We start from the raw sequence: 12,306 nt of genomic DNA on the forward strand, positions 1-12,306 counted from the left end.
CCATCGCAACAGCGCGATAAAAGCGTCGTGGCCGCGAGCAGAAGAAGGCGGTGGAGGAAAACTGCGAGAGAGCGCGAGCAGCGAAGGACGAGAAGGGATCGTTGGGAAGAACGGCGAGGAGAACGCGGCAGGAGAAAAGGTGGAACGAAGAGAAAAAAAGGGAAGAATGGGTGGAAGAGGCGTCGAGGGGAAGGCGTGGAGGGGACCAAAAGGATATTCGTCGTAATTAAGTCCCTCCGCTTCTTGAACGCTGCGCGGCACGTTTCTGCAGCGAGACGAGGGAACACGGGCGGTGGAGGTGCACGTTGGAAGAAAAGGCGCGGAGGCCGAGGAAGGGGCGGCAAGAAGGACGAAGGACGAAGGAGAGAAAGAACGCGCAACGGAGGTACCCTGTGCCGCGGTGGGACGAAGAAACGACGAGGAATCGGGAGTAGGAGAGAAAAAAGGAGGCACGACGATCGGGCAATAAATAATATAGGAGAAAAAGGCGATCGCCTGCAACATTCTGCTCAAATGTTAAATAGGTATCAATTTAACGCTGCCCAATCGGCGAACAGGTAGGCGGAACCTGCTGGAACACGATTGGACCACGGCGTCGTGGTAGGCGATACCACGCGTCGGGACGCGGGGTCGTGGCTCGAGTCGCCGCAGAACCGTGGTAGGGATGAATCATTTGGTTTCTCTGGTTCCCTCACAACGTCCCGTCTCTCTCGTCGCGACCGACCTGGATTCACGTCCCAACTCACCACGGACCGAGTTCCGTGTACGGAAAACACAGCCCTTTCGAGCACCACGTGAGCTACTCTCTGCTCGTCTTTCTGCCTCCGTTCGACCCTACCTTCGTCTTCTTCGCTATCTTTTCTTTTCTTTCTTTTCCTCTTAGATCTCACGATCGATCCGTCTTTTCTCTCCCCCGTGATTCGTCGACCGCGTGATTTCCGATGGACCGAGGGTACCGAGCAGATCGAAGGTCCAGGCAGTCGCGGCAAAGTTCGTCTCAGCGGGACCGCGCTCTGTGATTTTCCGTTTATTCCTACGTTCCACGAACAGCTGACTCTGCACGGTAGAACGAAGAGGGTTTTTAGCATCGGAGTGTGTAAGACAGCGAGGCGAACGATAGCGGGACTAAAAGTGTCGCGGACTGACTATCGATGTGATCTGGTGGCCAGTTGACTATAACGTGGATGAAAACAGCCGAGCGTCGACGGTGTTCTGCGAGTGAAGTTTATCCGTGTCGTAAGTTTTGACATTGGCAAGTACTCGGAGCCCGCGTACACGGACAACATGGCCGTCAGGCGAATCGGAGTACGCGATAGCCCAAACGTCGGATGAAAGTGCATCGATCCGTCGATTTCAACCGTACGAGTGAAAACTTTGTAACGCGTAGCTATTCGACAATTCGAGTGCTACTGCACGGCGGATATCGAGTTTCGTATCGCGGAAGCTTCGCGTTCAAAACGACAGTTCGATACGCCGAGCACGGATAACTGACGGAGCGGCGCAGGATGAGTATTCGAAGCAGCTTCCGGTGAGCTATAAGTTTCCCAGACTTTGCAACCATCTACCCAGCAGGATCATCGTCGATACGACCGGGAGGATCATGTCGGTTCACGGCGACAGCGACGTGGACGCGACGGAGGAGATCAACGTGGATGACTCCGACTCCGGAAGCTGCAGTCCGCGTAATTACGCCACCGACAGTCGTCGGCTGGAGCACTCGGAATACTCGAATTCCCCGCCCCCGAGCCAAACCAGTTCGAGAACGTTGCAAAACGAGTCACCCAGGAGTCACCCGTTCAGTATAAGCCGTCTGCTGGGCGAAAATCGACCGCAGAATCCTAAGAGTCCTTCGTCGGAAGATCTGGACAGCGATAAGGAGAGGAAATGGTCTTGGGAGGAGGGCAACAACAACGGAGGCTCGTCGATGACCTTGGACGATGGCAGAAGATCCTGGGGTCACGAGATGGAAGAAAAATTGTCGGAGAAGGACGACGACGACACCGGAAGTACACCGGAGACGCAGATGAATTCAACGTCGTCGGTTCATTGCACGAGCGCGGCCGATCTATTGGCGCCGTTCAGACTTTTCCCGACCGGATCCGGTCTCATATACACCGGCGGAGGCGTAATAAGGGTTCCTGCTCATCGACCACCCGGTGCTAATGGGACGGCAACGGGTGCACTGCCGGCACAGGCGTTGATACCACCTTGGAGTTTACAAGCTCTTCAGCATAGTCAACAACAAGCGGCGGCGGCCGGTCTTCACAGGGCAAGCTTGTTGGCAAACCTGGCCGCACATCCGCTTCAGGGACACCCACACCTAAAGGATAGGCTCGCAGGTAAGGGGACTGTGGAGTCGTCTGACACGCTCGACGTCGGAAATTTACGGTTCCCAATGGAATTCCGGGGATTAGTCGACGCGTCGTGTTAAATCATCCGATTGGCAAACAGAGGCAACGGCACGATATTTTCTAGAATTTTGATTTTACTCGTTCGTCGGTCGAGAAGTTTGGTTTTCGATCGGAATTCGCTTCTTTCGAAGGTCGATCAAAACGACGTAGAACGCGTTAGTTGTACGTATCGATTGTCGTTCAGTGTCTTCAAAATCGTAGGATTCTTTTACCACGGATTAGTTTCAAACGTGTTTTTCCTTCCAGATGGACGATATCCTTCTTTGTAAAAGTTCGTGGAATGTTAATACGTTGTATTTGACAGTGATATTAGTAACGCGTGGGTATTAAAATTGTCAACAGCCGCTCTTTAAATCGAGAGTGGCGACTGTATACCTTTCTGATCTTATTTTTTGACCTTTGTAAAAGCTGTATGCCAGTTTTCAGTGTCGAAACTTTTTAATTTTCAATTACTTTCGTCAACTCTGATCTTTACATCGATTCGGTTCTTAACGATCGTCGCTATTCCGAGTTCTATTTACCTTCCCTTTTAGCGGGATGCTACTAGCATATCGAAAAATGCTTGCGCGTAAACGGAGTAATCAAACGTTGCCCCAAAGAAGAAATAATATTATCTACTATTTAACAACTTCTTAATCGACCAATTAATTTCATTTTCTGTCGCTCGGAGTAATAGCGGAGTATCCTCGATCTTATTACAAACAAACCTATAGCACATACGTGTTCAAGACAATTTTAACGCATCGGTGTAACGATAAAGTATCTTCATACGTACGTACCTATTTTTAACGTATTAAAAGGGACACGATACACCCACTTTTACACTGAGTATTCGCCAATATCGAATATTTCCGAGCAGCTTGATTTTCTCGAGAAATCGATAACGAGAGTTACACCGCTATTATGCTGAAGCACTCGTGTCACGAGTATTATCAGTTCACGTCATTTAATCTGGGCTTTAAACAACGGAAATAAGCTGGACATTTTTATCAGGCTGAAAACAAACATGAAAGGCGATAATAGCGCATAAAACGACGTAATTAAAATTATAGGTGTTCCAATTAAATTCTATCTCTAAATATTATGTCCCCAACCCCCCTGTTAACTTCTATTAACGTCTAAATACGTACTCCTCTCGTTTAAATCTTTTAATCGGAACGTGTTCTCATTTATCTTATATAACGTACTTATATATACCTTTTGTATCTGCAGCGAATATTTCGTATCTACAAAACGAGAATTTATTTCCACTAAAATAAGCTAAATGTAGAAACATGTCACGGATGAAATTGAATCTCGTTCCATTTTATAAACGTCACCGAATCTATGCTACGTTCCTCTCTAAAACGACACTCGTTTAATTACCAATTTGAGATATATTTTCGTATCGTTATTGCCTGCCTCTCGTTTCTCCGTATAATTTCCGACGGATGAGTAAATTTTCTATTGCCGAAACGTCGTTATTAATTACTTCGACTTTACGATAGATACAAAATCGTGGGGCAGAAATTTGGTAAACGACGGAGAGTGCCACTCTCGGCGCGGCGAACTGCGAATTCCTTTGCCTTTGCTGCCACCGACCTTGATTTTTCTTCATCAACCGCATTTTCTGATTGTAACAATAGCATTATTACTCTCTAGTTACGCGATTTTACCACACTGTGTACCTTGATGCAAAAGAGAAATAGCTTGGTTCGTAGCGAACTGCGGTTTCTCCACGGTGCTCGGCGATCGTGGACGCAAGATAACGGAGATGTCAATGCGTGCAATGACGATTCCCACGTCATCGCGGATAATACAGGCGCGTACAGTTGGTTTTAACGTTAATTTAGCGAATCGCTCTTTAATCGCTCGAAATGACGACGTCGCTTGAATTTCACGTCACTTTCGTTTGTTGGATCCTTCGGTTAAAGTATCTCACGTATTTAAAGATGCAAATATTTATATATTGGATGGTTGTACTTAGCTGAAGAGTAATCTAAGAAGAAAATTAAATAACCTGTTATTATTATAAATTATCATTGTAGAAAACATGCAAAAATGTACAGAGCACTTATAGTAAAGGAAATAGAAACGTGTAAAATATTCAAAATAAAGTACCGTATAGAGAAATGAAGAAAGTATTATATTAGGTCGTCCGAAAAGTTTCTTTCGTTTTATAAGGAAATAATCGATCCATTTTGTTCTATCAAAATAAAGATTACAACGCTTGAGAAATTAGGTTTCATGTTTGTGTAAAGATACGTTGTTGTAAAAGACGAGTCTGTAAAAGAAAGACACTTTTCGGAAAATCTAATAACATGGGATTAGTATCGTATCTGTTTCGTCAGTTGTGATTATAAAAATATGAGTCTGCATAAACATTCGCAGCTGTTCATCGGCGTAAAAGAATTTTTATTTTCAAAGCAGTGATCTTTCTCGAAGCAATTTTCAAACAAAGTAATTCTCGGTGCAATATTCGAACGATGAAATGCACGTTTCGAGTTCTCATAAAAATAATTTTTTCACCGGTTCTCCTACTATTTCGATATTCCCTTGGAGATAGAGAAGAACATTCTTTCGCACATAATTCGATACATCTGTTTCTAATTTTACGTTTCACTGAAGAACGATCTTTCCATTCGGACGGAAATCCAATTGTGAACCTCGGGTTTCTCTAGAACCTCGGCAAGTCTATTTCCGAGCGATCAAACGACGCAAAAATGCAATACGTGAAGATAAAATTCGCTAACGACCTATCTATACCAATTAGTTAAAAACGACTGATACAGCAGCTGCTTATTACCCGCGTTATCTTGTCGCTACTTTCGTTTCCAGTCTCTTCGCGCAAAACTAACCACTCGCGCGAATTACGCGCCTCGCCGATTGCCGGTCGCTGCGACAGGAACCGCGAAAGGTATTTCGCGTCGCGTTTAAGGAAGGTATTTCAGTGTATAGGAAAAATTCGGAAATTTCCGCGACTTATCGAACTCTTGCAATAATTTTGTATCATAGAAAACGCTCGCTAAGATATTAAAGCGCAACAATTCGAGGACCATAGCAGGAGCAGAGACGAAACGAACGTACGAGTCTGCCGAATAATTCATCGATCTCGTTCTTTGATCCCTTTTCCCAGTCATAAGGTTCACTCGCATTCGAATTCCGATAGAAGACGACTGGATTTCTACCAGAAGCGACTTTTCGATATATACTTGCAATTATGCCACGTTCTGAAATATGTAGCGGTTGATCATAGAAAATGCAAGAAACTTTCTGCTCCGCCCAGATGCAATTCTCTCCAGCTCGTACATTGCATCCAGATACGTCATCAATAAAGAATCGCGATATCCGTACGATTCATACACTTAGGAAAATTCTGGCTTATTATTAATTCCGATCCCCGTGGATTCGAGGAAAGCAACGAACGGAGTGTCGAAATGTAGCCGAATATAGAAGACACGATGCTAGTATATGTAGATCGTAGGAATCGGCGTCTCCGCTCAGGATATGAGTTTCTCTAATTGGACTCGTGTATCTTGAGACCACCAGCCGGTCGAACGTGTAGGTGGCTGAACATCGTTAGGATGATGGCTAATCCTCGTGTAGTCGATATCAATTATGAATCTTACCGCGGGAATTATTCAATCGACCCCGTCGTTACGATTAGCCGTATCCGAATCGTCGAATATATACGTACGTGTATATACGTACGTATACACACGTAGAGAATATACGTTTATATACTTAAGCGGCGTATAGAAGTATCACGTGTATGCGCGGTCGTCGCTATGACATTTTAATGGCGTGCAGACAAGTTGAAGTCTTCGCGTTACTTCGAACCCGCTCGATAAACCCTCGCGATTCCTTTTTTCTCGCTTTCTCGCGCGGACCACCGTCTCCGTGACTTCGCTGAAAGGTAACGCGCCACGGGAACCAGTCGCCGAGCAACGAACCGTTGCCTTTTATCTAACGACCGTTTCCGCTAACGAGACGCGTTAGTTAATTCGAACGCCCGGTTCGGACGATAACGAGAAATCGAGTTCGATGGATGCCTTTGGTGGAATGCCCGACCGTTCTTCCTTTTGCTGACATTTCGATATCGCTGAAATGAAATGGACGAGCAAGATGTTAGGTTTGGATGCTTGGATTATTAACCGTTTGTAACGTCGTGTGCTTTCCAAGTTACCCGTACGCGCGTATTTATCTATTTCAGCCTTGATGGCCTAGAAATTGGACATGGTGGTACGCGTATGAAATATACAAGCAGGCTAAAACTAGACGCAGTTGTACGTCCAGTTTATCTACAGCGCGAACAAAAGAAAGTTTCGAGGGAATTAACGCTAACCTTACCAGGCTCGGTCGAACGACCGGTTTCAAAATTTAATTAAAAATTCCGCGTTCCTTGTTATTTCTTTCGTTCGTCTAACTTTACGCGAATTCTTATATTAACAAACATTGAGAAATTGATTAATCGAACGACACAAGGATTTACATAAAGTTGCACGGACGAAAGAAATAACAAGGAACGCGCGATTTTTAATTAAATTTTCTAACCGGTCGTTGGATCGCGCCTGGTAAGGTCGGCGTTAAAAATGAATTTACGAGACAAGGCATTTGACACGAGCGACGAACAGATAGATACAATTAGATAATAAGCCGAGTGGGTATTTATACAAGTTCGTCTTCTTATTGCAACAGAGCTAAAGAAACTTGAGTATAGCGAATAAATGTCCGAAACATTATCTTATTCGGATACTTTCTATATTTTTGCGCGTTCTACGTTCTTTCGCATCTTAGTTCCCTGTAAATTTCTATTCTACAGTTTACATATAATACAAATGGACTAGGATGGACGACTATTACCAACACACTGTAGGAAGAAACTACGTATATATTTACCTACGTAGCAGATACGAAAAGTATTAATAATCTAACGAGACGAATACCAGTTTTAAAAACCTCTCAATTTTAGATACGCGATATTATTGCGAATGGCTGAAAAATAAGCAAGTCAAATGTTTAACGACGATTCGTTCCTCCGGCATTTCACCGGAGGAATAAAATGCCTCGCTGCTTCGACTTTACGGTATCTAAGATAAGATTAGCCGAATCAGTTAAGTTTCGTTAATGTCGTTTGTTTTTGCCTAATTACAAGGCAAATTCTTCGCACTGCAGCTAAATAATTCTACCTCGTCGTACGTTCAGTTGATCCATTTCGCTTGGACGTGTGCCTCAAACTACAGCGAACGGGACAATTGAATGTTGGCGATCGTGGGTATCGAACGGTGTCGATCGACGATTTTTCCATTGAAACGTGGGAACGAAATTATTCCCTTGGTCCGCTTGACATCGCGAAACCTATCGTCGCGGCGTCAAAATCTAACGGTATCGACGTCGTTCTACGGTTTAATAGCGCAACTATAGGAAAACAGGGAGAATTTATTAGACTCGTTTAAATTATCGCGATCGTTATCGATAACCGATTCACATGACTTTTCGAGTATTCCTGTCGCCGTTATTAATTCTCGTAGTATATATCGGACATAAAGAAGAACTCGGTGATTTCGCGGGTAAAATGATTCATTTTCGAAATCATTGACGTATCAAACGTTTCTACGTATGTCGAACCGTACGATGACGTAAGAAAATTACGTCGCTGTCTTTCAAATTTGCATGGGAACTGTGACGAAATGAAAATAAAATTCATTTGGAAAATTTCGTTTAATTTAAGTGTAAGTCAACAGGTTAATAAGATACTTTAATATTCAACTGGCAGAAATGCTACTTTTCATATTCATTTCGCTTCTGAACGTCGACGTTGCGTTAATACGTTTCGTTTAAACATTTTTGTGATACTATTTTCTTCTCTTTCTTTTCTTTTAGTATTGCAATCACGGGAAAGAATCTCAAGGATTCGCTTAATATTTCTATTTTTTCTAGCCTAGTGGGTGTGAGTAAAATATTTATCATTCCGGCAGATCTTTGTCCACTTGGACGAAACAATATCGTAAGACACGTTGCGCGTCGTTTCGTTGCTCGATTTTTAACGCACCGATCGTCTGTCTCACGAAGCCGGTACAAAGCACCTTGAAAATGTGTGTGAAAAATGTAGCGGCTCGCCTTCTTCTAGTTCTTGACATTTCAGCCCTTAATTCTACATCAGGTTCACGGTTACGGAAAATTTCAGGCGTTCAAAACGTTTTCGGAGCAATTATCGTAAAAGTTGTTCTATAAAATTTTGTCGGGATTATACGGAGCCGAGCGAACAGTTGGGTGGTTAGCGGCCGCACAAGGCAATTTACGTTCAGAGAAACAATCTTGCCGATTTGACAGGATGGTTTCTCTAATTGTAAGTCAAAACTCTTCGACCCTGCGGGCAACGGCAGTGTAAAACTGAACGCTCTGGGGCGCCGGTGTGTAGAAACAGGATCGTATAAATGCAACTTGTGTATCGAGGTGAAATTTCACTTTATCTCGTTCATCGTTCCCTGTCCTTCGGCTCTTTTTTACTTGGAATTTCGTTACCTTTCATCGACTGGTTCTTACGGAAATTTCATGGTTCCAACTGGTATATACACGCTGCTCGCAGCAGTTCCAGCATCGCGTATAATGTTCCACGTTTTCAACGAGTAAATCGAAGAAATTGAATTTATCGGATTGGACAAACAACGAATGAATAGAAATCGAACCTCCAATCGTTACATCTACGATTTTATTTCTCCTGTTTGAGTTTCGAATCGAAAAAAAAAAAGAAAATGTATCACGCTTCTACGTTTATACGATACTGAGACGCGTAAGTGACTTTTCATCGAAATGACAAACGTGAGCGTCGATTCTGACGTTATGATAATTCATTAAATTTCCTCGCTTTGAGATGTCAAGGTGCAATCGACATGTATGGAATTATCCGTTTCGATATTATAAACAAAAATACGAATTTCATTAGCTTTCAAGTAAACGCGATTACGTCTATGGTATTTTCTGTAAATTTTAATTTCCATCGGTAATGCACCTTCGTTCCACCAACGTTCCAAGCATTTTTGAGAGATTCCTTTTCGAATCAAATAAAAATTACGTCGTCGTAGAATTCCCGATTACGGTTAATTAAACGAGTAACACCGGATAAAAGGAATTATTTCGGCGATGAAAATGTGAATAAATTTGGAAGAAATTAGGGGCTCGAAATAGTAAATTTAAACGGAGGAGAATTATCGTTCTTTAATAAAGTATCATCGTAACATAAGAAGCATCTATTCTTGACACTGCTAGGACCTTCGGGTTCATTATACATTTAAGAAATTCCCAACGTGAGTATACACGAATTCCATTTTCGGATTAATTTATAATACACGAGCATAAATGAAGCAATAGCGAAGTTGTACAATCTATTTTGAAAAGAAACATAAAATATTAGCCGGGTTAATATCGAAGAGGTTTGCGACTTTTTAGAGAAATAACAATTGCAATTATTAAGAAGCGTAAGTGAAGGATAGGATAGGATACTAAAACGCTTGAAGAAAAGAATTCAGAGAGAAGCAGACGTTTAGAGAAAAAATACATGGTAATACGTAGCTCGATTTAATCCTATCAATATCAAAGTATTATAATGCGAAATTATTCAGTAAGAAAGAGATATTCCGCTAGAAAATAAAAATAAATTCGTTCAAATTTAAAACATTTTGTACAGACTTGAAATATTCCAATATTTATCGTATAAAACCTAGATTTTTTCCAACTTGGAACTTTTTTTTCCAACCAAAGGATGGAAGATAAAGTCTCAAGTGCTTTTGATCCGATTTTACCCATAACAAAGATCGTCGTTTGTACAATCAAATAGCTCGCAACATATACAAACGTATAGTTGCGCGTACGTCACTGGGATACGCGGAATAAGATAAATCGCATGTTATTCGTGAATCTCCAAAGTAGATGTTTCGAGCCACGTTAGGTGTGAGTGCATCTTCGGTGTTGGCCGACTCGTAGCCATAAAAGGTGCAACAATTTGCTTCTCCCAGGCAAAAAGCTGAATCGAGTTTGAGCCACAGTAGGATGAAAACGTTGCCACCTGCGCGCACTCGAATATCGTCTCCAACATATATATTGGTTTTTTGATATTTTGACAATCGAGCGCTTCCCAATCTTCGAGAAACGACGAGTTCGGTTATGGTTATTATAGCGATAAAATGGTTTCAAAGCTGTAAACATTCGGAGCGATTTGGCTTTAGAGACATTAGAGGATATCTTTTCACTATAGCGCGAAAGGAACTGTTTCTCCGTTTGTAGCGTGGAAAATACGCACGTTATTTTCTTCGAATATCAACGTATCGCGTATCGAAGAGCTGACACCGGCGTTAAAAGTTTTGCGTCTATATGGAACGAAGAATTTTATTTAAAAGGAATTTTTAAATTGAAATCGTCGATCCTCGAGTTCATACGCCTCGGATTAAAAGAATACGAGGATGACGATGGTTCGGCAAAGTTGCGTCGAATTTTTCTTATACAGATAACAGTTCGTAAAATCATGGGAAATTCGATATTTGGCGTGAGTCACTGGTGAATTTGATAAAGAACTGGTCCAAAACTGCCTAACTATATGTAAATTTGAATACACGTTTACAAATGTTGCACAACCAGTTTCTGCTGCGTGATTTCTTAGACCTGCTGCTGCATTCGGTGTATCATCGTGTTATTGCATGTATGAACATCGTGTGTTTCAGTTTCCTTTTGTAACACGCAACCATCATTTTAGATCACTGTTTATAACTTTCCGATAACATTACCATCGTACGTGTTTCATCACGTGTACATAAATAACGGTAAGATAATAAATTTGTTTGATTCAGAGACAGAGCAAGCAGATTTAAAACAGAATCTTACAATTGTCACGGTGTTTCGGTCGTGACAATACGACCGCTACGCTATGCCATAATTTTCTTGTTTCTTGTATTCTTCGTGGAATCAGCGACAGAATCAACAATTACCATTAGAGACCCCTAGCTTTCCATCCGGACGCCAGCTCGGTGTAGATTTCTCCGTTCTCGGAATCGATTAACAGCGATTGAACGTAAAACACGCGGTAACTTGGATAATTTATTAAAACGATATATTCACGAACAGGTTAGGTGTTCGTTTTATCTGGTCCGAAAGAATGCGTGGCTGTCGAAAGCGTTTGCTGACAGCATGGTTAATGCGTTATTTAACCTGTTAACTGAGTCATTTTTCAAACGGAGATTCCTTTTGGACACGGAACGAAAAATTGTAACACAGGCAGGACGACGTTCTACGTAATTACGCTACGCGAAACTTAGAAATTATACGTGTAACCGCGTCTACCTGTAACGCATACAATTTATTTATTTATCAACGTGCGTGCGTAAATATCGGCACGTTCGTTGATTTCCTACCGAACGTGATAATTCACTGCGATTATCAGAGAGACGATTAATCGGTCAACATTTCGCCAAATAACGCCACCGAATCGTGTACTCGTAAAAACTCGATTAAACTTCCATCTTGATCGGTTAATCGCCTTTGACGAGTATACTCGTCGTCGCTTGTATTTGTTTACGCGCTCCACGACCTAATCCCATGAGACATCTGTGAAACTAAATTAAGAAACTGGTTAAATCTTTCTTAATCGATTTACGTAATTTTCTAGCTGAATAATTACTCCAAAAGAAAAAAAAGAAAAATATCCTGCGTCCCAAAAACTCGTAGAAAAATACACCGAAAAATGACATTTAAGGTAGCAATTTGTTACAAGTTCGAAGAAACGACAACATCCCAGGGGATTTATCATCCCTCGTAATGATCAACCAGTATCATTTCCATCAACGAGCGATCTAACACCGACAGAAACAAAATGAATGAAAAAAGGAGAAAGGTCAAAGAAAATAGCGGAGCCTTCGAGATCTCG

At 42.2% G+C, this 12,306-nt stretch overlaps 1 protein-coding gene across 2 annotated transcripts in view; it reads left to right on the forward strand.

The window, feature by feature from the left end:
• Nucleotides 1–426: 426 nt before the first annotated feature.
• Nucleotides 427–12,306, forward strand: part of LOC126919645 (homeobox protein MSX-2) — a 53,523-nt gene continuing 41,643 nt past the window's right edge. Inside the window, exon 1 of one of the 2 annotated variants that reach the window (XM_050729122.1) lies at nucleotides 427–2,339. In XM_050729122.1, coding sequence (XP_050585079.1) covers nucleotides 1,601–2,339 — 739 coding nt within the window. In that variant the 5' untranslated portion in view covers nucleotides 427–1,600. The remainder of the gene's footprint in view (nucleotides 2,340–12,306) is intronic. The other variant, XM_050729121.1, reaches the window with a different exon arrangement.

The sequence above is a fragment of the Bombus affinis genome, chromosome 8 (genome assembly GCF_024516045.1).
Source record: "Bombus affinis isolate iyBomAffi1 chromosome 8, iyBomAffi1.2, whole genome shotgun sequence".
Classification (NCBI taxonomy): domain Eukaryota; kingdom Metazoa; phylum Arthropoda; class Insecta; order Hymenoptera; family Apidae; genus Bombus; species Bombus affinis.